This window comes from Perca fluviatilis, chromosome 21 (genome assembly GCF_010015445.1).
Source record: "Perca fluviatilis chromosome 21, GENO_Pfluv_1.0, whole genome shotgun sequence".
Taxonomy (NCBI): domain Eukaryota; kingdom Metazoa; phylum Chordata; class Actinopteri; order Perciformes; family Percidae; genus Perca; species Perca fluviatilis.
In genome coordinates this window covers 15,919,913-15,945,822 of record NC_053132.1, presented here as the reverse complement: position 1 = coordinate 15,945,822, position 25,910 = coordinate 15,919,913, and the positions used below count along the sequence as shown (strand labels likewise).

Below are 25,910 nucleotides of genomic sequence, written 5' to 3'. Positions count from 1 at the left end.
GAGGGTGCATGGGTTTTATTTCTCAGTCTTCAAGTAGGAGTGCCAACGGATGCAGGTTTCTTATTTAATACATTTAGTACAGCAGCATGACAAGATGGTCTGCAGATTTATTCTCATGTTATAAATGCGCAATATGGCACTTTACATTACACATCTTACATAATGATCATACTGAGTGTAGAACTTTGACTTGGTTGTGCTAAATGCCTGTCAGTTCTACTGCCATTTTACACTGAATCTAGAACAAAGGCTCGCTTGACGTTTACAGTGATGCCGTAACTCAGCCAACTTTCACAAACCTGTACGTGTGTAATTGTTAGTATGGTAGTAAACACTGGATGACTCAGAACCTCCGGAGTTTAACCTGTCCTCCACCTGCTGTGGTCCACTGATCCAACTTGAACCAGGCTAGCTCCTTACCCAGGACACAGGCACCCACTGGCACTCAATCTGCACCCTCTCCAGTACGACCTGGAGCTCAGCTAAGGCACTGACTGGGTCCTCCTTCACCAAGACATAGTCCACCCAGGGGCCATAGCACTTGTCCATCTGCTCAGCCGACTGTTTCATTTCCTGTAGGTCATCCTCCTAGCCATCACAAGGAAGTAAGAGTTTATACAGAATCACGTTTAAATGATGCGTCAGAGCATGAACACGTGGGGGGAAAAAAAAACTTGAAATTACAGTAATTTGTGCAAAGACTGCTGTATGTTATTCACAATTTGGTCACAGAAAAGGTGCATTTAGACTTATAGTGGTCCAATTTGTCAAGTATTTAAGTTTTAAGCAACTCACTGTGATTCCTGAGCTGAGTGAGGAAGAAGATCCAAGAGGTTTCCTTTGACTGTCATCGATGTGAGGCCTTACATACACAACATATGGTTTGAACTCAGCATTACGTAGAGTCTTCAGTGCCTGAATGTGGGGGGAAAAATAAAGCATATATGGTACTTCACAAAAGACAATGATTTCATCACCTTTAAACAGATGTTAAATGTTGTCTTCCGTTTCTGTCAGCACAACACCCTAAATCTAAAAGTAAAACTTACATATATGATTAATATTCAAATACATGAATATTAAGTACCCTCAACCTTCAAAATCACAGGACATAAACCCATAAAACCTAAGTTGCCTGAAAGCTCACTTCAGAACTCAATGTTCTGCATTGTAGTCTTAATCCAGCCATACTTTAAATGTGACAAGTAAAAATTGTGCATGAACTTCAGGGACTTTGAGATTTAAGTGTTGCTGACAATCTAGACAGAAAAAATATTTCACATTTTCATATCATTGGTTTTAACTCTTCATCCTCTACATCAAATACATCATAGCTGACCTTATGTTTGAACATACCACTGGACAAGTCCTTGCACATTGAATTAAAAAGTAGGTAATGCAATAGTAATTAGAAATGCATACCAACCTCGGGTTGCACATCCACCAGACAGACCTTGTTTTGATCCAAAATTTTGTGAATGGACTCCAAACTGGTGCCATACAGATTATCTTTATACTCCCCATATTCAATAAATCTGCAAAAATACAGAACCATCATGATTAAATTATAAACTATTTTTTGCACTTAATTAGTCTACAAGATATAGTTTTCTGTGTCCAGTACTCACTTGCCACTCTGGATGTAGGTCTCAAAAGCTGCTTTGGTGATGAAGTGGTATTCCACTCCTTCCCTCTCATTACACTTTCTGGCTCGAGTGGTGTCTTAAGGTCACATTCAAAAACAGCCAGCAGGAAAAAAAGATTACCTTTGTACGTTCTGGGGTTAACGTTTCATAATATAGGTACAAAACACATACTTAAGTAATGCACGAATCATGTTGTCATATCCATGCATTTGTTCCACCTCTCTGAAAGCAGACCATATATTTCATTGAGATATTTAGCTGCTTTTTTCTAATTGGTAGTCACAAAAGATCATTTCAGACCTGAGGTAGATATGTGCATTTCTGCAACAGTGGATTGATCCTACTTTAATCCTATCTTACAGCTACTAGTAGTGCTCAGGGGAAAACCACAGCATATTAACCACAGAAAAAACACATGCATCCCTAGTGCAAATGTACATTACATGTTGAGTGTAAGGTTTAATATTTAAAAGGCAGAAAGACTTACGAGGAACAGCCAAACCATAACGTCGAGGATATTCAGCGATCACTTTCTGTTTGAGTTCAGTTATCCGAGCTCCCAGGGAACCTGGGACCATATAATTACAGAATAAATAACTAAATAAACAGTTATTCAAAACGATCATGTGCTGAGGAAAACACCATTTCTACTCTGAAGTGTTTTTCACACCGACGGTGAACCTACCTATCAGTACTATAAGACGAGGCCTTTCACCAGGGCGGGGCAGATATTGGGTTACTTCTTCATAAATCAGGAACTCTGTGTGATTGGCATCTGGAGTTTGAGGTTCTCCTGGTGAACCCTGGCGATCTTTACTAAGGCGGAAAGTTCTGCGCAGGCCAGCTGTGGTCAAAGAAATACAAAAGTAAGATGGACATAGATATACTGAAGTCTATTGCAGATCACACTGCCACATTGAAACCATGACACAACACAGACACGCTGAACACCATTAGAAACAGTAAGAGTACCTGAGTAAAAATCCCATGACAGAGCATTGCCACAGAAGACAGGGGTTGCCTTACTTTTGGGAGAAACTACAGCTCATATTAGACCATTTATTCAACCAGCTTAAATCTCAACAACAGAATAGAAGCTTGCAAGCCATGCATGCTGCATCAACCTCTTCCACAAGTACAAACAAAGCACCTTCAGTAATCGTAGCGTGAGCAGAGGCCATTTGTGAAGCACAGGGAGATAAACGAGCTGCAATGAGGTGCCACAAAGACACTGAGAAGCTCGGTGGCTGTAGCATACTGCACAAAAAGCCCGCCAGAGTAACAAGTCCACACAGAGTGCTGAGCGTCTTAATCCAAAGCGAGGGCATGAAGAGACACCCACATCAAACATAATGCCAAGAAAGCAATGAAACTCTGTGAGTGCTTAAGCACAATGGTGCTTTGAGCTAAACACTAATGTCAGCATGCTGACAACAATGATGTTAACATACTGATGTTTAACATCAATTTGAACGCGTTTCAGCTGCAGCCGAAACGCGTTCGTTTTTTGCCCAATGCCCACATTAAATAAGAAGATTACAAATTTGTGAGTGCCAGAGTTTTTGTTTCCTTTGACCCTTGTCACTGCCGTGCACTGATACACTGTCTAAGATTTGGAGCTGTGCGGGTTACTTTGCATTTACAGTTTTTTTTATATACTTCTAATTATTTATTCTTTTACTTTATCTGTACTAAATCTGTCTTTGTGCTGCTATAACAACTGAATTTCCCCAGGTTCATCTTAAGCTATAACGCACACTATGTGATGAGTCATAATTATTAAATTTAAGACTTTTACAGACATTTATTTTGCAATGAGCATTAGAAATCATACAGGTAATGGAATAAGATGTAAAAATAAGGCCAAGGTCAAAATGGTGTGGTGTTTGTTATGATATGGTGATGCTTTAAGACAAAAACAAAACCACAAAAAGCACAGTCACATTAAGCCAATAAAAGCAGACAGAAGGCCTGATCAAACTGCTGACTGAGCAGTAAAGACCTCAGGAACCAAACAATATTATAAACAATTATAATGAATGGCTTTCTGAATTTAAAATGCTAAAGAGTACTGAGGCATTACATCTGGCCTTTCATGGTATAGTATGCCATAAGGAAGTCAAAGTACAGTATATCATAACGACTCATACTATAGTATGTCATAAAAATATCAAAAGAAGAAGTCATAATATAATATGCCACAAAAATATCAAATAACGAAGGCATAGTATGTCATAAAAAGTCAAAAAGTCAAATAGTCATAGCATGTCATGGAAATGTCATAAAAAGTCATAAAAAGAAGTCATAGTATAGTATGACAAAATGTCATTAAAGTCATAATATAATATGCCACAAAAATCTCAAATAACGAAGTCATAGTATGTCATAAAAAGTCAAATAGTCCTAGTTTGTCAAAAAAGTCATCGGAAGGAGCCAGTTAAGGTGGTTTGGGCATATGGTAAGGATGCCCCCTGGGCCAGTCCAGCTGGAAGGATTAGATCTCCACTCTGGCCTGGGAACGCCTCGGGATCCCCCAGTCAAGGCTGGTGGCTCGGGAAAGAGAAGTTTGGGGTCCCCTGCTGGAGCTGCTGCTCCCGCGACCCGACCCGAGATAAGCGGATGAAGATGGATGGATGCATGGATGGATGGATGGATGGATGAAAAAGTCATAAAAATAAGTCATTGTAGGTTATCTAAATGTCATTAAAAAAGTCATGGTATAGTATCTAATAAAAACAGTCATAAAAAGAAGTCATAGTATAGTATGTCATAAAAATGTCAAAAAGAAGTCATAGAATAGTCTGTCATAAAGAGTCAAAAAGTTGTAAAAAGTCACCGTATAGTATGTTGAAAAAAGCTGAAAAGGGCATAGGATAAAATGTTGAAAACTCATGTCGAAAAAAGACATAGTATAGCATGTCGAAAAAAGTGATGAAAAAGTCACAGCATGGTCAGAAAAGTCAGTATAGTATAGCAAAAAAGGGCTAAAAAATTCATAGTACAGTATGTCGAAAAAAGTCGCAGTATAGCATGTCAAAAAAAGTGATGAAAAAGTCATAGTATAGTATGTTGAAAAAAGTGAGAGAAAATTCATGGCATGTTGAAAAAAGTGAGAAAACAATTCATAGTACAGCATATCGAAAAAAGTCAGTATAGTATGTCGAAAAAAGTCATAGTATAGTATGTCAAAAAAAGTGATGAAAAGTCATAGTATAGTCAGAAAAGTCAGTATAGTATAGCAGAAAAGGGATAAAAAATTCATAATATAGTAGGTCGATAAAAGTCATAGTATGTGCAAAAAAGTCATAATATAGTATGTGCAAAAAAGTGATGAAAAAGTCATAGTATAGTATGTCCAAAAAAAGTCATAGTATAGCAAAAAAAAGGGATTAAAAAGTCATAGTATACTGTATGTAAAGGACCACTTGGAGTTTTAATGTATGCTGCTGATTTAATGAATTAAGTATGGGTTGGATTATTGGTAAAATATTTGTATGTGCTTTAATGTTATTTGTATGTAATTGACCGGAAATTCTGCGTACCAGTAATGCTGAAATGTGTCCCCTTGGTAGCACTGTAGTTTTGCACAATGGAAGACGAGCTTTGAAAGGTAGCTGGTGGGTGTGAATGGCACGCAGCTGTGTTTGTGCCTACAGGATTTTATCTGAGATTTGGGGTTTCATTTATGAACTTTGAGAACTTGACGCCCGTTTCATGACGGAAGAAAGGACGATCGTATGTTTCGCATTCCTTAGGGAGCGCTGCGAGGTACGATGTGTTTTCATTCATAGTAATTCAGAAAAAACGTTTGTATGTACGGTCTATTTTTCTGTGTAATTAATGTTTGTCATCCTAAATGTTTCTTCATGTAATCAATGTAATTCAAGTTTTGTATCCAAGGGCTGATACAGTATAGTATGTTGAAAAAAAGTGATAAAAAAGTCATAGTATAGTATGTCGAAAAAAGTAATTGTATAGAATGTCAAAAGAAGTCATTTCATAGTATGGTGAAAAAAATTGATAAAAAAGTCATAGTATAGTGATAGGTTGGATATTTCAGCATTTCAGCATACATGTTTCAAATGTATTTCATATCTTATATAAGGTCTTGTATGAGGGGTTCATTTGAGGACAACATTCACCCACAGGAAATTGGAGCCTGGAATGTGTGACTCTATTAGAAGTATCTTCCATATAAGGATTAGTGTGGAGGTAAAACACTGTCTCACATAAATAGATAGACTGGAATGTGTGAAGCCCCACAAAGTATAAAAGGAGGAGTTATTCTGATAATTCACCTTGTCATATACGTACATTTGGTGCATGTCACCTGTCACCATGTCAACTGTTCTCCCTTTAATGAAAGTTTGTTGTGTAAATAAAGCTGCATTAGTCTGAACTCATTGGACTCAGCATTTGTTAAAGTCTTCATCTCATTTCCAGATATTGCCCGATATCAGTATAGCCTGTCGACAAAAAGTGATAAAAAGTCATAGTCTAGCATGTCGAAAAAAGTCATAGTATAGTATGCCAAAAAAGTTATAAAAAGTCATAGTATAGTATGTCAAAAAAAACAACATAAAAAGTCATAGTATAGCATGTTGAAAAAAGTCATAGTATAGTGTGTCAAAGAAGTCATAGTATAGTATGTTGAAAAAAAAGTGATAAAAAGTCATAGCATGTCGAAAAAAGTCATAGTATGTCAAAAAAGTCATAGTATAGTATGGTGAAAAAAGTGATACAAAATTTATAGTATAGTATGTCAAAAGAAGTCATTTCATAGTATGATGAAAAATGATAAAAAAAGTCATAGAATAGCATGTCGAAAAAAGTCATAGTATAGCATGATGAAAAAAAGTGATTAAAAGTTATTATAAGTATAGTGTGTCGAAAAAGTCATAAAGTGTAGTAAGTCGAAAAAAGTGACAAAGTCACAGTATAGTAATATGTAAAATAAAGTGTTGAAAAAGTCATAGTATGTCGAAAAAGTGATAAAGAAGTCATAGTATAGCATGTCGAAAAAAGTCATAATATAGTATGTCAAAAAAGTTATGATAAAAAAGTCACAGTATAGTCAGAAGAGTCAGTATAGTATAGCAAGTTTAGAGAAAATCCTGCACACTGACCATTACGCAGCAATAATTTATTTAGAAAAATAACAACGTCTCAGTCTCAGGCCTTCATCAGGTAAATTCACACTTTCACCTCAACCATAGCCTTAAATAGTTTGGTTGACTAACCAGGACCAATCAGGTCCAGCCTGATTGGTCCTGGTTAGTAAACCACCAGTTGATCATATCCTACGCACCTGCCCGACCAAAGAGGTGTGCAAAAAAGCTTTCCAACAGTATAGTATAGCAAAAAAGGGATAATAAATTCATAGTCTAGTATGTCGAAAAAAGTGATAAAAAAAAAAGTCATAGTATGTCGAAAAAAAGGGGAAAAAAAGTCACAGTACTATATTGGGACATAAAATGTCATAAGTCATAGTATATTATGGCAAAAAAAAAAAGTAATAGTATAGCATGTCGAAAAAAGTCCTAGTATGACGAAAAAAAGTTTTAAAAAAGTCATAGTATAGCATGTCGAAAAAAGTCATAGTATGTCGAAAAAAGTCATAAAAAGTCATAGTATAGTATGTCGAAAAAAGTCATAGTATGTCGAAAAAAGTCATAAAAAGTCAGTATAGTATGTCGAAAAAAGTCATAGTATGTCGAAAAAAGTCATAAAAAGTCATAGTATAGCATGTCGCAAAAAGTCATAGTATGTCGAAAAAAGTCATAAAAAGTCATAGTATAGTATGTCGAAAAAAGTCAGTATAGCATGTTGAAAAAAGTCATAAAAAGAAGTCATAGTATAGTATGAGATAAAATGTCAAAGAAAGTCATATACGTTATTATATCACGGCTATTAACCAATCAGACTGCTTGATTTGAGCTACCTCTTTTATAAATTTTGTTTTGTGTTTACACTTTTCCTATACAGCCCTCAATCCTATGCTAGCTCTCTAAATTGGCACTCAGTCATCAAATCGTTTAGAACCCCTATTCCAAAGGAAGGGATGGATTTGCACACCGATTGAGGAGAAATGTGATGTTACAGTGATTAGTATAAACTCAATGATCGTGCCTCCTCACCTATGTCCTTTCCATTCAGAGCACCCTCACTGTCACAGTCTTCTGCAGGATGGCATGCAGGAAGAGAAGACAGGGTAAGAGGAGGGAGGACAGGTTGATGTTGAGGGTACTTTAATGTCAAAACACAGCAGGTTGAAATGCGGTACCTACATTGCTAAGATTTTGAGGGTATAAAGACAACTGTAAAAAAGGTAAAAAAAATGGGTAAATTGTGTAATTTGTGTTTTTTGAGTTTTAGGTGGGGTTCTGATAGAATTTCATTTTGAAATTCTGACCATGATAACATAGGGAGGTAGGGATGAGTGCTTATTTTCTAACATGAGAGTTTGTCCACGTACCTCTCCCAGCACGATCATCTGAGGTTAGCAATGCAAGGAATAACACAAAGTATCACTATAGAGAGACAGAATAGTACACCTGCTATACTGTGATATTATTGCTGCTCAGCTCTGAGGGTACATTGTGATTTTAAAGTACTTTTTCTTTGTCGCAATTGTCAAATCTAAACTGTATATGCGTTTAGAAATCCTTCACCCACTTACCTGCTTTTCTTTATTTACTTGTCCCATTTCCTTTGTATAGGTTTATTAATTTACATTCAGTTCAAAGAACAATACCTTTACCATAACATTATTATACTGCAACATTTCAACTACATCTTTTTAACTCAGTGAGAGGGAGTTAAGCTTTTATGCAGATAAAGAACAAACAAGAAAAAAGTAGTGACTTAACAACCAGCCATTGTTTTTCAAAACCCTTTGTTTCATTTTACTTTTGAATTGGATTAGGAAATAATAAACAATGGATTACATTTTTTTAGGGAGATTAACCTCAGATGCCCTGTTTTCTTTTCATTATCTCTTTTTCTGTATCTCCTTGGCTGGATTACATTTGACCTGCAATAGAAGCTGTGTCGCTGCGAGCAGCCAAAGGAAGAAGTAGAAATAGGCTTACATGCAGGAGCTTTGGGGGACATAGGGGCAGGGAAAGAACCCATTTTCATTCTGTATCTCAGGCGCCTGGAAAGAAAAAGAAAACAATAGAGTAAAGATATATTTTTATCTGAAAACATATTTTTAAATCCTAAACATAGTGGCTATAACCAGTTATTTATTTGACGGCAGAGTTGAAGCTGACTACCTCTCCTGGAACTGTGTAGAGGGGATGAGGGCAGCGCGCAGGTTACAGTCGCCAATCCTCTTGGCCTGCCACCAGGTAGCGTCCTCCTGGCTAACAACCTGAAGAATGTCCCCCCTCTTAAAAGGAAGTCCCGCCTCTTGGCACGGGGTTGCCTTGTCCTCATAGGGCGTGTAGTCAAACAAAGCCCGAAGGTAGACCTTTTTACAAGCAGGAATATTAGGTTAGCAATGGGAACTTTAAAAGGAATAGTTATATATTTTGGGACATATGTTAATATTTGCTTTCTTATCGAGAATTAGAAGACAACCTCAATACCACTGTCATATCTATCCATTACATAAAAAGGTAGACCCAGAAGCCAGTTAGGATAACAGCTAGCCTGGCACTTCAGGAAGTCTGGTTTTTGTTTGATTAAACAAATACAATAATTGAACTTGACACTGCCTAGTTTCCATTTGGAGTATTAAAAATAAAAAGCAATCAATTAAATAGACATCTTTTCCCAGATTTCGGTGGAGGAGTAACTGGTTGTTTATTATGGTCGAATGTTGCAGACAAAGAAGTCCTCACCCTGCTTTCCTTCATTTTGTCTTCTTCTACAACAGCTGGAATGATTTTCAGGGTGATGGAGCCTTGTGACTGGGACTGATCAAAAACATCAGAGCAGCATATTCAACATGTATCCGCCATAATCGCCAGTGAATAGTCACACAGTGTCTGAACTAGTATGATGTAATATGACAAAAAGCTTTCTCTCTTTACCAGAATCTGACTAATTTCATCCGGCCTTTTGTGGGTTATCAGATTTCCATTAACCTCTCGAAGTTCATCCCCAACACGCACCAGACCTGGAAAGACAAAGACAACTCACACAAAACAAGTCTACTGAAAACAAGCCTACTAGCCAAAATAAAGCAAAGAAAATCCTAGTATCCTATGTGTAGTACCACTAAGAGTATTTTGGCATAGATCTAAAAATAAAACAGACAATTTTCCATTTGCTTGAAGTTGATAACATCATCATGGCAACAGCCAGGAGCAACCCTTGTTTGTAATCTCAAAATCTTGTGACACTAATCTCAAGGATTTGATCTCTGTTGACAGTTCATGGGGTTACACAATGTAATCTTCTCACTTCTATCAGTATGTCAGAGATAAGCAAGTCCTGTTGGGTAGGAATTTTAGTTTTTTTCAGAGAAAATAAAAGAATACAACTGACATTTGCAGAATGATATATGTTGAGGATACGGTTTGTCTCACCACTACGGTCAGCTGCCCCTCCCCTCATAATTCTGGCCACGATTACAGCTCCTGTCGCTTCATCTCTCCGGATGGTCGCTCCCTGGTGATAAAGATGCACGAATGATGAATCAAATACTTTCGAACACATAACGTATCTCATCTTCAGTTCACTGAGCTGATACAATGCTCTGGAAGACGGGTAAAAGCTACCCCTCATGTACATGTTGGTGGTTTTGATCAATAACCTCTTAGACAGTCAGCGTGACTGAAGATTTTGAGACTTGATTATCAGAGTTTTCTATCACAGGGTTACAGCTACATTAATTTCAGCACAGAGATTTTTCCACGGCATACTGTAATTAATTTAAAATCCAATTCAGTAGTACAACATTTTGACATTTTTGCAGACAGTTCGATGAGAAGATCAATACCACTCTTGTCCGTACGCTCAGGATATAGTTAGCTTAGCTTAGCACAAAACCTAGAAACGGGGGAAACAGCTAGCTCGGCTCTGTCCAAAGGTAACAAATCAGCCGTGAACACAGATTAAAATAAACAAGATGTAATGTGTTAATTGTCAGCTATAGAGGTGCTGGTACTAGTTGGTACAGATTCTTGTTTTTATGCTAAGCTAATTGGCTGCCACTGTAGCTTCAGTATATAGACATTAGGGTGGTAAGAGTATTTCCCAAAATGTCATCTATTCCGTCTAGCCATCACATGTATCATGTGGGTTGGCCAGTATTCATACACTCTCCACATGATGTAGCATATCAAAACACATTTTGGATGAATCACTGCCATTAAAACTTCCAAAGCTCATGTTCTGCAATAGGTTTTAATAAGCAGATATTAATTCAGCTGTATAATCATGTAAACTTGTTGCTGCAAAACTGGTGTCACTTCAGTAGGCGTTTCTGACAAGTTAACATCAAATCTATTTTTGTCCTTTGCTTGAAGGATTTCCTTGAGAATAATTTTTATGGCATGACACAGAGACACACATTCACACCCTGGGGTGTTTTAAAGCCTCAAAGCTGCTCCATTAAAGTAAATGGATTTTTTTTTAAAGCCCCACTTGAGGGCACAAGAATAATAGCTTTTGAGGGAAGGAAGAGCATTTATTTTTGTCTCAGGTGTGAGGCAGCACTTACCAGGGGCTCTTTGTTCTTCACCAGGCGGACAATCTTGACTGACTCTTCCTCCAGGTCGTTGTCCAGATCCTCTGGCAGTGGCGGCAGCACAGGGTCAAAGTTCTTTTGGGCCACTGTGTCGTGAGCGGACAGCACTGCCTTTATGAGACAATACACAGACAAATGCACAGATTGGTAAAATAGCAGAAAAAAAGAAGAGAATGCCACTCCTTCATTAACCGCTTTTGCAAATGTGTGTTCCGTCAACAATGCCGTCATCTTTTCCCTCTCCCCAGAAAGCCAATACATTGAACATTAACCACTTGATAAGAGTGATTAGGTTGTTGTGTCTGTGTCTAGGGGTACGGACAGCTCTGACGCTGGTGGCATGTAATATGTGATCAACTTAGAGGAATATAAGAGCGCAGGATAAAAGCAAAGAGAAGCAGCGACATTAAAAAGATCAAGACTCAGAAGGAATGAGAGGATGTCAAAAGACACTGTCAAATAATATACTGTGTATATTATTTTGTGTATGTGTAAGTAAAGACATTGTATGTGTGTGTGTGTTTATCTGTGAGAGTGAACCTTAAGGTGAGGAGTGCTCAGCAGGAGAAGCAGTTCTCTCTCATCGTCCTCCAGCGGCCCGTTCTGAAGCTCTTCTGCCAGCTGATGATTTGAATCAGAAAATCACTGCTTCAAATACTAAAATTTCCTCATGAAATACATTTACTTTTGAAAATTGCCTTTGCTGGATTCCAATAAAGGTTTACTTTTACTTGGCATCAAATAAATCAATTAATTAATTAATTATTAATTAAAATTTAGCTTCAGTTTGGCTTTAAAATATTAAGGAAAGATTGCACCTACATCCTCTGCCAGACAGGTGGCGCTATGTAGAACTGGAGTCGGGCTGTGTTTCTCATATTGCTTCAGTTTGTCATGAATCTAGGATGTACAGCACATGAAAAGATGTACACATATGCACAAACACACCACAAAGATTGACTTATTTTCATGACGTTTGGTGGACAGTTTCCAAGAATCAGCTCATTTAATTTAGCTAAAAAATTTTTATACCATTATATATCTAGAGGAACATAAGTATCACTACGTTCTGGTTTCCTTCTAAGATTTTTTATTGCAAAGAAACGCATGTCCCTTTTGTCAATGTTATTTGAAGTCACAAATATCAAGAAGTCACTTCTACCCAGACATATCTGCTGTACCTTCATGAGGTAACCAAGGCTTTTCTCACTGAAGACATCCTTGAGGAAGACTAGGTCCTCTTTATGGTTGGCATCAGAGTGGAGCTGAGAGGTGAGCAGGGCCAAAGTCTCATGCAGCCCTATGAATTTAAACAGGAATTATGTATTAATCACACATTCAAACACCCATTTGCTATCATGATTCATGAAAAAAAACTGTTCATACCAAAAGTAGATGCTTTTCTATCATTAGAAATGCATCATCACTGCAGAAATAAAATAGCATTGTGTCATTACTTTTTTTTCCAAGTCTTATGGATTATAATGTAATTTAGGGACTAGGAACCAAATACACTAATCGTAGATCTGTTTTGATATGGTTTCATTCAGTCAGTACCATGACATCAGATTCTCTATTTTCCAAGACAAGGAAAACAACAAATGTTGTTTGGACTGACACTCAGATTCAAGGCAGTAGGAACTATATGGCTTAGTTTATTTCTCTTATATCTGCCTTTGTAAACTTGTAATCACCCTCCTTTCTCCCAAGATCTTAGTGAAACTAACCATCTAACTATCATTCATTGTAGGTTGTTTAAAAAGTCAGTTTGCTGTTTGGGTAAATAAGACTGGCACACGTCCCAAGTCTGATATGTCATGTAAAGTCACTTCTTTTGGGTACAAATATCATTTCCAACAAAAAGCATTAATGCCACACACACACACACACACACACACACACACACACACACACACACACACACACACACACACACACACACACACACACACACACACACACACACACACACACACACACACACACCTGTCTGTACCTGTGCTTGCAGACACGATGGGCATGGCTTCAATCATTCAGAGGAGGCAGGAGGTTGCAGAGAAGGGGGGGAGGGGAGGGGGGGAGGGAAGGAGGAAAAATAAAAGCCGGTGAACTCTCCCCACTGGCTCCTTCTGTTCCTCGCGCACAGCCAAGGTGAAAAAAAAAATAAAAATCACAGACACAGCTTGGAATGGGAAAAAACAATACATTTACATCTTACACCTGCATTTTTAAAAAGGGGATTCAACTAAGTTTCCTCACAATTGTGATTTTATTTTTAACTCTTAAAATTTGTTTGTTTCACACATATCAATCTAAAACTACACAGGCTTCAAAAGACAAGAGTATGGTTCTTTTAGACACAGTTATTTTAAAAAGGAAGATACATAATTGCCATGTAGGTGCAACAAAAGGTTAAGGGTTGTTGTTGTCTTGTGATGCTAAACACAGTGAGGTTATACAAATACGTTTCAGTACCTTGGAACTCACTTAGTAAAGTACAGTATTTATTTTCTAATTTTAAATTACTTCTAAATGTGAACACATTTTGAAAGGGTAACTGGTCAGCCATGCTTGGCCAGTGATGAATCAACCCATTACTGTGCCAAAGTTTCCATATAATTAATAGCTGCTTTCATTAATGAGGCATAAAGCATTCATTTCATTTCAAACTGTGTGACTGTCAAACTTGAGGTAAATGCTGCACAAAGATGGTAAATGAAATTGTTTAAGAAACGTAACTTCACTGACCTTTAAAAGATATTTCTAATCAACTTCTGACCAATGAACAATCTTGTATGAAATGTTCTTGATTTAAATGTTATGTTATCATGAATGGTTTTTAGCATCACTTTACTTTAAAGCATCATTTCCCAAGAGGAAACACATTTTAACAGGCATACTCAAATTTACCAATACAAAAAGTAGCTGATATTGTTACCATGCCTGACAGATTAAAGTGAGGATGTCGCCTTTCTTTATACGAATACTTTAAATAGACCCATACCGACCGCACCAGCCAACATCCCACCATCTGAATACCCCCTACAAGTCAATACAAACAAGCCCAATAAACAAGAAATAAAAAAAGGCTATTCAAAAGCTGAAACCAAACAAAGCACCAGGACCCGACAGAATACCTCCAGAAACCATTAAAGCAGACCTGGAAACAGCATCCATATTACTTTACCAAATCTTCGTACAGATCGGGTAAACTCCCCCAAAAAGTAGTTATTATTCACCTGCTGTATACCCTTGTGTTTTGAATATGCTCAATCTTCATCCTACACATCATCTCTTTAATATCTGCAGGGTGATTTTCTGCTTGAGTGATGTTTTCTTTGATGATTTCCACAGACATGGCATATGTCTAGACATGTCCTGCACAGACATCCAACTTTCCAACATCACACTGTTGTAAAGTGTGTTTACCATCGACAGTGGACATGGTGGTCTATGAAAAACAAAAGCAAAAGTCTTTGATTTTCACTCTGAAAGCAACATTTCCTTTGAGATTTAAATTACAAACCAATCCTGCAGTGTTTTCTGCCTATTGTTAGTATCCCCAATTACCACAAACGCGCTTGACGTCCATAAACAAAAGCACCTGATCAGCATGTAGGCAATGTAGCAAGCTGTCAAGCTCTCGTCACATTTATTTACGGTTTAAGACAGATGAATGAATCATCAACCTTGTGAATTTTCTGAGTTGTTGCTGATTATAGTAATCAGTTATAACCACAAGGGTTTATCTATGAATACAACACAGGACTTTTAAAAAACAACTTTTCTTGTTTTTCTTTCATCCTATGTCAAATATTCTGACAATTTTAATTAAAACAGTGATTTACAATTGTCTTACATTAATTCTTTGTCATGTTTTGTCACTTCATGGTCACATTTCGCTGGTGGGCTGTTGAAAACAACAAAAACTGCTGCCAGGGAAATTGCTAGTTAAGGAAAAAAAAAAACTGATTGAAGGGTCAGGTTGGCATTATGCCAAAGTGGCAATTAGAATAAACAGCGACAGCATAAACAGATCTTCGTAAAACTACAAGTGCTCATAAAGCCCAGGTTGGAGCCATGTTTCAAATATAATGCACTCAATTGTGCATTATACTGATGAGTGGTGATAAAAAATAAGCTGCTCTGAAAAGAGCTATTACACGTTAGTTTGACTGTCTGTTATACTGTATGTTGCTGCTGTAATCCATCGACAGCGTGTGTATACTGATGGCATCATTATAAACATGGGAGATATAAATTACCTTCCATACAACTTACTGGAGGATGAACATACCATAAATCATCTATTTGCATATCTTCCTTCAGCAGTTGATATCATATTCTATTGCTTAAAAAGGTTTAAAAAAACAAAATAGTTTGACACACACACACACACACACACACACATATATATAATATAAATATAAAAAAACGACACTTTGTGGCTATATGATTGGCTTGGCAACTTTGTGGTCTCCAGGAAGTCATTGGATCCAGCAGAGAAGTAGTTCGGAATATAGGCTAATTCAACATCGTTTTTACACTTCAGGTTTGCACGGATTAAGATATAATGGAATCATTGTGCTGGTAGGTGGATTGGACAGAGCAACCCTATGTAACCCTATGTTTCCAGTTATTATGCTAAGCTCACATTCACCATTTACTGTACAGTCATGAGAGTGTTATCAATCTCATCTAACGCTCAGCAAGAAAGCAAATACGTGTTTGAACTATTTCTTTAATGTACTGTAATTAAGCTTCTATGTTTTACTACTGAACCTAAATAATACACTCACATGTTGACAGATAGACTAGCATCACCAGTGTGTTGTAATTACATGTTGTCCAGCAGGATCACTGCTGGCCTGAGCATGAAATGACCCTTGACCTCTCCCAAAGAGTCAGCCTCAATCAGGCATCAATAGTAATGCCCCCAGATTGATTCAGTCTAATGCTGCACTGCCATCAGCGTGGCTGCCCCTCCATTCACTCACTCTGTTGGGAATTTCAAAAAATCCATTCTGCACATTATCAGGAGCGAAAACAAAAACAAAAACATTCTGGCAGGCCTTCACACGGTCAACTATAAGCTATATATAAAATATGTATTCATGTTTGTTTATTATTTTCTCTGTCAGCAAGATATGGAGCCAAAGCAGGATATCCACGAAATATGGTGAGCCAACAGGTTAACAACAAAGAAATAACCTGACTGCAGCCATTAGATCAATTAAATTACATTAATTTCACACAAAATAACTTTAAAAAGGATCTATATTTTCCTTTTAACAAAATCTATGAAAAGACCAGAACAACATTTCAGAGAAAGCCAAACCAGGCAATGAACAAAGAAGACATGTTATGTCAAAAGCTAGCTAGCCTCCATAGCCTTACTAAGCCTTAACTAAATTTCTATAATAGATTTACTTATGGATTTTTTTCGTTTTAAATGAAAAAAAAATCCATTTTGATGAACAAACACTTAACTTAATTAAGTTTTTACTTAACTAAATGAGTCAGTTGCTTCATTTTGTCATGATGCTGGGGGGGAGGGGGTAGGGTGGTATCTGCTTTTCCAATTTTTTCTCAACTTCACTGCATCTGTAATTACTGCTCGCTTCTGCTATGTAGAGAAGCAAACTTATTATTTCCAAATTTAGAGGTGAATTATTTAATGTTTGGATTGAAATGCATTTTTCGGCTACTAAAAAAAATTTAAGTTAGTTTTTTGCTATCTGATCAACCCCATTAGATTGAGAAAACTTGGTTCAGACACCAAAGTTAACAGTTGTGGGTTAAATCCTCTCTGCTTCCGTTCAGCCCTCCTCCCAACACACTTGGCCCATGTTCCTGACCTTCTTTCTCTCGGTCTCGTCCTCCCTCCATCCGACTCTCTATCTCTAATTACAAGAAAGAGCTTAAATCCGACATACCGGTATTTCTGTTTTTTTTCCCATCTCAATCACTAAGCCTATCATCTAACTACTTTTAAGTTACCACAGTCCATATGGTGGTACAGTATTATCTAGCCTCCCTGATTTAAGACGGCGGCTGTGTGCATCGCTGAGAATTTCAATGAATACAATGAAGCAGATTAGAAAGGACACTAAGATTAGACGAGAAACTGAGTATCAGCAACGATGTAGCAGAGGCTATACTGAAAAGCATTTAGTTACCTTTTCTAATATGCAATGGATTATGTATGCCACACACTTGTATTCATAGCAAAAAGAACTCTACAGCAAATGAAAATAAGACAATTATTCATATAATTGATACACTGTGGTTGACTACATAATTATAAATAAATAAATTAATTATAGTGCTATATGTAAACATGTAGGTTTCTGCTTTTCCAGCATACGGATTTGTTTTCTCTACTGTACCTCATATCATCACAGTTTTTAGCCAACCTAGCGGCGGTTCAGACACCCATGTCCCCCTTTGGATAAATCATAATCATTTTGGTGGCTTTTCATCTTTCCCCAACACTTGGTTTATGACCAAATACCTGCTACACTAAAGACATCTGTACAGCTGTACCTTGTGTTTAGGGCTAATTAGCATGCTTACACACAAAACTAAGATAGTAAACATGGTAAACAACAGCATGCTAGCATTGTCACTGTGATCATGTTAACATTTATGCATCTCAAAATGGTGCTGTGCCTCACAGAGCTGCTGCCATGGCTGCAGACTGAACCTGAGGCTTCGATTTGTTTTTGTACATATTCTAATTCTTTTATAGTATGAAACCCCCTTACTCCCTTTAGAAGTTAATTATCAATGTTATTGTCTATAACATTGGTTTTCTTAAAATAAAAAAAAAAAGAATCATGATGGATTATATAATTACTGTAATGCACACTTCTGAGTACTGAATACTGACTTGTATGACTTCTGTAAGACATTGCAGTAATCTTGAATTTAACTCATAGTATGAGGAGGGATACGATATTTAGTCAATTAGGTTACTTTAACTTGGTAGTCAGGTTCATTAACTATTATTTTAGTCTGCCTTTTACAGTATTTGCATACAGATTTGATTTAAATATTAATTATTCATCATTTGTTGACTCCAATTGGTAAGTTTGATTTTTAATCATCTCAGTAACGTAGGGATTTAGGGAGTTGCTCAAGGACACTTCAACAAGCAGGGTGTCTGCCTGATGGCATCCCAATAGAAACAAATGTATTGTTATACTAATAAACATTTGTTATTTAGAGTTTTGACCTTTAGGCAATCACAAGATCTCGTTTGCTACTACACCTCCTTAAAGTTAACTTGTGATATACTGAAGTAGAGCTGTCAGCTGTGAGTTCCTTGTTGTGTTGTAACAGTTTTTTATTAGGTTTCTTCTCAGGTTTTCCCCTGGCTGCGGGTGCTCACGAGTGTGCTGTTGACGTTTCATATTCACATGCATCTTCTTACGGTCTTATGACTGACTGTAAAATCCTCACTGATTGTCCCTTTAATGCTTTAACTGAATGCCTGAGTTTCCCACTGCTTAACGTACTCCCTGGTGTCTCTCTGGTTCTGCCTCGGTCATTTATCTTCACAAAACTTGAGATTGTGACAAGATTATTCATCCTACTGCTGAACTAGAAACTGGTTCAATCTACAGTCAAGTCAGCATAGTACTTTATTATACTGACATTGTGTTCGGAGAGCTTAATCTTATGTCACGGTCCTCTCTACTCATACACAAATACAAACATGCACGCCACCTGTTTGCCAGACTCATTCTGTTGGATGAGTCCCGAGAGGAAGACAGAGAGGGGCGAGGTCGTCGACATACTGCTGATGCCATCTGCCCACCACTCTGTTTTGTGTGTGTGTGTGTGTGTGTGTGTGTGTGTGTGTGTGTGTGTGTGTGTGTGTGTGTGTGTGTGTGTGTGTGTGTGTGTGTGTGTGTGTATCTAGTCCATCCCACCACCTATGATGCCACCCACATGGCTGATCTGACATATGACAGATTTCATTCCAATATCCGTTTTGGGAAAACAAAGTTGCCTGCTGTACATTTCGCAAGGGTATTAAGATAATCTAGGCTTATAGCAACTCTTTTTTTTTTTTATATAAAATCATTTTTTGGGGCTTTTCTGCCTTTAATCGATAGGACAGCTAGGTGAGAAAGGGGAGAGAGAGGGGGAAAACAAGTAGGAAATCGTCACAGACTCAAACCCTAGACCTCTGCGTCGAGGAATAAACCTCCAAGTATATGTGTGCCTGCTCTACCCACTGGGCCAACCCGGCCACAGTTTATAGCAACTCTACAAAAGATTTATAGTGGTTTCCTCTTTAAAAAAAAGAATATATATATATATCAAAAATCAACTTCCCAGAGCCCCAAGTGATGTCTTCAAATCCTTGTCCTGTGTTTGTTCAACCACAAGTCAAAAACTCAAATATATTACATTTAAAATGATATGTAACATATAAAAGCAAATCGTCTCATTTGAAGAGCTTAAATCATAAACTGTTTGGCATTTTGTCATATTTTTGCTTGAAAAAAGATTGAAACAAATAACAAAACAGTTGGCCATTATTTTTAATTGTTTCGACTATAATCCTAAAATTGGTTAACAGCTGAAATAGTGTGTCTAAAATGAAATGGAGACTTTTATTTTATGCAGCATAAAAATGCTGAAAATTAAATATAATGTGGTGCAGGAGGTCAGGAGCCAGACGGCTTTTAAGAGGCTTATAAGAAAAACATGATTTCAGAACACCTTCAACTCGCCCAGTCTGAGACACAGCTGAGAATTACTTCTAGAGATTGAATTTGGCTCTGTGTCTGAGCGACAGAAATCTGACATTTGTCAGTCTCATTTCAGGATTTCAACAGCCAAATAGGTTTTTAGGAGCAGAGGACCTTGACATGATGGCTGGTAAAGTGCCAATCTGGCTGGTGGGCAACCAGACTTTAGAGGCTTTTTGACTGATGGCTGGTGTTAAACTCCCACTGAGCTTATAATATGTGTAAATGTACGGGGGACAGGGTGTAAAAGGGGACAGCAAACAAACACATTTTCTTAATCAATTAAATTGGTTTTATTTGTATTGAAAACACCATATTTTTACACATGGCAAATTAATAATGTCAAGAAGATAAGTTTCTAGACCCAAGACTTCCTTTTAAGCAGCCTGCACTGGTGCACATTTTTCCTTGAGTCTTTGTTTACTAAACCCTCTGTGCATAGACCCTGACCTTCACTGAATCTCTCTGGCTCTCCTGCACACCAAAAAAGCCATACAACCCTGCAGCAAAGCGTGACCAACTCATAGCTCAAGGCCTGTCCTGTCAGCCACCAAGAACTGATTCCCCCTTTTAATTCATCAGAAGGAGAAAGGTCATTTTTAGTCATTTAATTAGCTTATGTAGTAGTCTATGGTGGTGCATGGCCACATGCAATAGTCTCTTCCACGACAGTTTGATCTAATATTGGAGTTGGCAATCAATCACAGGTGATGTACACCCCTCATTAACATGCAGCACAGGCAGGCGTCCACATTTTACTCAGAAATGTGTTTGGAAAGCTCGATTTATTAAAAGCCCAAATAACGCAAAAACAGAACGAGGTTTTGTATTTGCCTAATCTACATTTGTGCAAATTAAGATTTTTAATTATTTCTCTTTGTCAGACACACATGAACAGAGGTAAAGAGCTGTACAGAGTTCAGGCAGTGCACGTTAGAAAGCATCCTTACCTTGTTGTGGCTCCTCTCAGCTCAGCGTGCGTGTTTAAACCCGACACAGCCTCTGATTATAACACGAGCGTGTTTTCTCTTTCTTCTTTCGGTCTTTCCACTCCGTCTTCAGCTAACTGGTTTTATTTCTCTGCTCCATCCAGTCTATCGCTCAATGAGCCGCCCCTTCCCCCGTTGTCAGTCAGTTTGCTCTCGCCCTCACGCTCTGTCTGTGCTGCCTTCAGGTGCTTCTCGTAATCTTCATCTTCCAAGATTCACAGATGAAAAAATAGATTCATGACTAATGATTAATGCTAGATGAAACATGAGGCGGAGAAAATATGCAGCACTAAAGTACAGTCAAACAACATTTATTTATATAGCCCTTTACGGCAACCAGCAGGTATCCCAAGTGCTTTGCATCAAGGAACAAGAATAAAACATAACATACAGTAGGTACAAAGGAAAATGTCACAGTGCTAATATGTATTAAAAGCCATTCGAAATAAATAGGTTTTTAAGGTTAGATTAAAAAATAGCTACGTCTGTAATTATGTCAGGGGTTAACCTGTTCCAAAGTGTCGGGGCAGCCACCGAAAAGTACCTCGACCTTCGGACGTCTAAAATAAGTCAAGGCGTGTTCTGCATTATTATTTTCATCTTGTTCCCCTCCTGTCAAGTTTGATGTTGGTGGACACTTTTACTTTTTAGTTATACTGTCTTCACTTGGTGGGTATTCTAAAACAATTGTGTGAACTGGGAGTAACAGGGTTGGATGTCAAAATGGGCCAAACAGCATTTTCTTTTCTCCAGTGGGCCTAACATGTTAACCCAGTCATAGCACCACTCATTGCTGACTTTTTGTTTCAATTGGTTTTAAGTTGTTTAGTAAATTATTTTTCTAGAGCCAAGATTTGAACAAAAAGCAGCATATTTCTGCTTTTTGTTCAAATCTTAGCTCTAGAAAAATAATTTACTAAACAACTTATATCAAAAATATACATTAATTTTTACAAAGAAAAATGCAAAACCTATATGGAAGACTATATCTGCCAGGAAAGGAAAAAATCGATGTAAAGAATGACAAATTTATACATATAGGCTAAGTGAAAATAATCAAGTCAAAAGTTTGACAATAAATTAATTTAGATTTTAAAGAAAGTCAAACTTATTGTTGTATTATCACTTAGCATCTCATAATTTTGATTTATCATTTGACTTGCCATGACTTTTGCCATCATTTTTAATCTGACTTTTCTTTTCCTGGCAGAAATGGGCTTCCATACGAACTATAACCTGACCAATTACATATGATAAAGAAAATGTTCCTCCTTACTTTTATTACATATTCTGTATAAAAATTAAATTCTATTTGAGAACTAGATCTTTCATGAGAACTGAGTGTTTGTACTCTGACTGCTCATGAAGGCAGCACAGTGTGCACACATGTCTCTTTGGTCCGCCCCCCTCAAATCCATCTATTGCTATTCATCCCCTCCCTCATGTCTGTGTCTCAGTGAGCGGTAAAGTCCATGTTTTGGCTGACGGTCAGAGATGCCTTGTGGAGGGCAGGCAGAATGTAACATTGACTACAAATCATCACGGACCACATCGTAGAAACACACAGGTCGCAGCTCCCTATACATTCCTACGTATCGGTCTTTTTCACTTTTCTTTTGTCCCTTTGCTCATCTGGTTGGCCTAGTTGTTGCAAGCTCAAAGAGACCTTGATGTGTTCAGACATTGGTGACAGTGGGAGAGGAGCAGAGTCATTACTGTTGCCCTGTGATCACGGCCTCAAATTGTGGCTCTGTTATTAAATGGATGATGAGAAAGCATTTCATATTAGCTCAGTGGGTCAGATAGAGCTGGGGATCAGTCTTATCTGTGATGAGAGAGTGGATAACAACAGTGAGACTCAGCCTTGTCGTAGTGACAGATCCTTCTGTGATATGTGCACTGTCACATAAAAAAGGTACAAGAGGGAGAGATTGTAATAACGTTCAGTATCAGGGGCTTTATCTAAAGTGCTTAAAATGCAATAAAAACACAAATGTACTCTGATGATAACAGCAGTTTTAATATTCAACTTTCTCACAATCAAAATGTTCACTTATTGAATGAGTCTCATATTAGTTACATTAAATCATGTTTGTCATTTTTTTTTTACACAAACAGTTATAGAAATTAAAGTTAAGCATGTAAATCCCTCCAAATGCATATCTATACAAAAGGGGTCTTTCTTTTACAAACTGTCTTGGTTGATTTGTTCTGGGTCTGTCAGTGTTCGCAATGCTCTGCTTGTTGAGTTGTGCTGTTGAGGTTTCAGTCCTGAAACGTGGTCCAGTCTAATCTCTGATGTAGAGGTCACATCAAATGTTAGAATCTGGTGTGTGGTCCTGTTGGAAGATCACAATTACTAAAAATGCCACCAATACATTGTGTCCAAGCTGGTTTATGTCATATACATACATGTCATATAAAATATTTAAACATAAAATGAAATCATTCTTGGATTTTCAACAATTTTGTTAATAGTCAGACTCACTGTTACATAATTTACAAAAATGACAATGTATGCTGTGAATTGCCAGAGACTAAGAATTAGTCTGTGAATCTGTGAATTGCTAAGACGGTCAGTACAAAGTTGTCAAATTAAAGTAAAAATGTATAGATATTTTTATATCTATACATTTTAAGACGGCAATAATGTGCAGAACGTTTACAGCTGTGTATGTCAAAATAAAATCTAGTTAATCCAGAGTGATAGACAGTTTTTTGAGACACTGAATGCGGCCCGTTTATATCCCTTGTTTTCCCCCTGACACATTCAGTCTGAGCTTTATGTCATTCTGGACTCACCGTGTATGTGGGGTTTTTGAAAGTCACAAAACTGTCGTCCCCAATGGGTTCAAACGTCTAGAAAAAGGAGAAATAAAATGCTTCAATAACTGAGAATATATACAAGCACACACACAAAGATTTCACTGCCCTCAATCTACTCTTGACAAAACTGTCCAGTCAGATATTGTATTTCAGACCTTTGGCTGCAAATTTCAAAACATTCAAAGGATGTAATTATCAATGTTTTCAGATATTGAGCAGTAAACGTTGTTGAACATTTTGACATGCGTCTCCATGGCTACCTGTGTGCTCGAACCCGCTGGTTGTGTAGAAGTGACGTCGACATCTTCTATGTCTGAGCCGCGTGCTGGGTTCTCAAAAGGCTCCTAAAATGGCCACAAGGTAGACAAATTCAAAATGGTTTAAAGCAATATTAAACTAGTTGAGGATCATCACACAACAAAATAAAACTCAGTAGTAACTTTAGTCAGTAAGAACTGAAGACCTGACATGTAGAAAATGATTAATGACTGAAACAATGTAATAACAGATATTTCTCTCGCTGCAATGTCTTCAGTGTGGTGTAATATTTGAGTTATTAGATATGTAAATCATTTGGCATTAAATCAAATTGGTGATGAATGTGAAACCGACCTTGTTGACAGTGGCAAGTTTGTCTGCACTTCTTGTGGGCTCGTCCACAACTTGAACTTCTTCCGTATACAAAGGATTCCTAATGTTCTCCTGAGAAAGGAAACACAGGATCACAAGACTGAGCTAATCCAAATATATCAAAATCTAAAACAAGTGAGGCGCTGCATTGGAGCACAATGTCATGTTTTTGCATTATGTCATTTGGTGAGTGATAAAAAAAACAAAAAAACAACAGATACAACAATTACAGCATGTTTGTATCAAAAATATCAAAATTAATTTGTACATTAGCAGGGAAAAGATCCATAAGGGAAAAATCTGGTCATGACAATATTGCCTTTTGGCATATCATTTAAAACAGTTGCCATGTAGTATGTCATATATATGCAGCCACTAAGCAAAAGAAGGTGAGAGCAGAATCAATGAACTGTACAGGCGAGCTGTAAGTCATTTCTGTTTATCTACCTCGCTTGTTCCATCAGGAGCAGAGGTGGCTGCTATCATGCTCGTGGCAGCAGCTGGTTCCCCAACTTCATAGGCTGGGTTCTCAAAACTCTTCCCGTCTGTTTCCACCACGGACACAGACATACAGGGAACCTGAAAACAGACGACAAAACAACGCAATAGCTAGAATAGCTCTTTGTTTATCTGACGAGTTGATGCCTAGCAGTCATATGAAACATTTGCTTTTATAATGAATAGGGATGCCTCCCAAAACCTGGGTCTGTATTGGAACCAGTTCTAAATGATTCTGGCTGATGGCAGCCCCCAATCACATCAAGCCCCTCCTCCCTATATCCACATTAGTACAGAGAGAGGATGTCAGAGGACAGGATGAATGAGTGATAGTGGTTGATTCATTCACATTAATTTTTAAAATTCACACATTGTTCAAACCTCAGGAAAATTTAGATATATTGATTTGTTTCCAGGAAGTTATTAAGTTTATATATCGACTTTGCTGTTGAAAATGTTGCTGCTGCTCTAAAATCACTACTTTGTTACATTTAAAATATAAATAAATCCTAATCCTGTTAAGACGTTTTTATTAAAATGTTTTTGGCAATAAAAAAGAACCAATAAGGAGTATCAATAAGAGTAGAAGTATTGATAAAGTGTTAATGACACCCCTCATGAATGGCTGTTTTGCTTTGCTACTTACGGCTTCAAAATCCCCCCTTGGGTCATTCTCCTCTGTTGTTGATGCATTTGGAGATGAACCATTTCTGAAAATCATCAAAAGACACAAATGATTCAGGTGTAACACGATGCTGTACACAACTTACTAACATACCCTCACAGTAAAACAGAAAACCTATTAGTAAGCCTACTACTCAATATTGAAAGCATATTATTAATAATAATACAATTT

At 37.4% G+C, this 25,910-nt stretch overlaps 2 protein-coding genes across 5 annotated transcripts in view; both read right to left on the bottom strand.

The window, feature by feature from the left end:
- On the bottom strand, positions 1-21,276 carry LOC120551039 (MAGUK p55 subfamily member 3-like). 4 transcript variants are annotated; one of them, XM_039788167.1, is made up of 20 exons: positions 21,062-21,276; positions 13,343-13,475; positions 12,528-12,646; positions 12,169-12,246; positions 11,887-11,967; positions 11,320-11,457; positions 10,184-10,265; positions 9,686-9,771; positions 9,494-9,568; positions 8,924-9,120; positions 8,738-8,802; positions 8,122-8,139; positions 7,784-7,825; positions 2,619-2,684; positions 2,332-2,490; positions 2,134-2,214; positions 1,629-1,722; positions 1,427-1,535; positions 796-915; positions 1-588 (listed from the first exon to the last, which is right to left on the bottom strand). In XM_039788167.1, the coding sequence occupies exons 2-20, from the start codon at positions 13,377-13,379 to the stop codon at positions 409-411; spliced, it is 1,827 nt and encodes a 608-aa protein (XP_039644101.1). In that variant the 5' UTR covers positions 13,380-13,475; positions 21,062-21,276; the 3' UTR covers positions 1-408. The 4 variants fall into 4 exon arrangements, with proteins under 4 accessions (XP_039644101.1, XP_039644098.1, XP_039644100.1 ...); XM_039788164.1 differs by lacking the exon at positions 2,619-2,684 and having other exon boundaries at positions 21,062-21,275; XM_039788165.1 differs by lacking the exon at positions 2,619-2,684 and having other exon boundaries at positions 409-588; positions 13,343-13,369.
- A 1,823-nt stretch (positions 21,277-23,099) lies between these two features.
- The window catches only part of lrp2b (low density lipoprotein receptor-related protein 2b), a 50,961-nt gene continuing 48,150 nt past the window's right edge, over positions 23,100-25,910 (bottom strand). Inside the window, exons 76-81 of the mRNA XM_039789362.1 lie at positions 25,701-25,764; positions 25,004-25,135; positions 24,539-24,628; positions 24,187-24,270; positions 23,903-23,959; positions 23,100-23,439 (exon numbers count right to left, since the gene is read on the bottom strand). Of these exons, the coding sequence (XP_039645296.1) occupies positions 23,413-23,439; positions 23,903-23,959; positions 24,187-24,270; positions 24,539-24,628; positions 25,004-25,135; positions 25,701-25,764 (454 nt within the window). The 3' untranslated portion in view covers positions 23,100-23,412. The remainder of the gene's footprint in view (positions 23,440-23,902; positions 23,960-24,186; positions 24,271-24,538; positions 24,629-25,003; positions 25,136-25,700; positions 25,765-25,910) is intronic.

Bases quoted from the DNA above. Each gene is read 5' to 3' on its own strand.
- LOC120551039 (XM_039788167.1), bottom strand. From the start codon at position 13,379: ATGATTGAAGCCATGCCCATCGTGTCTGCAAGCACAG. The intron at 11,968-12,168 runs GTAGGTGCAATC...TCAAATCATCAG, and splicing joins CCACCTGTCTGGCAGAGGAT to CTGGCAGAAGAGCTTCAGAA. The intron at 9,772-10,183 runs GTGAGACAAACC...TTGTCTTTCCAG, and splicing joins AGGGGCAGCTGACCGTAGTG to GTCTGGTGCGTGTTGGGGAT.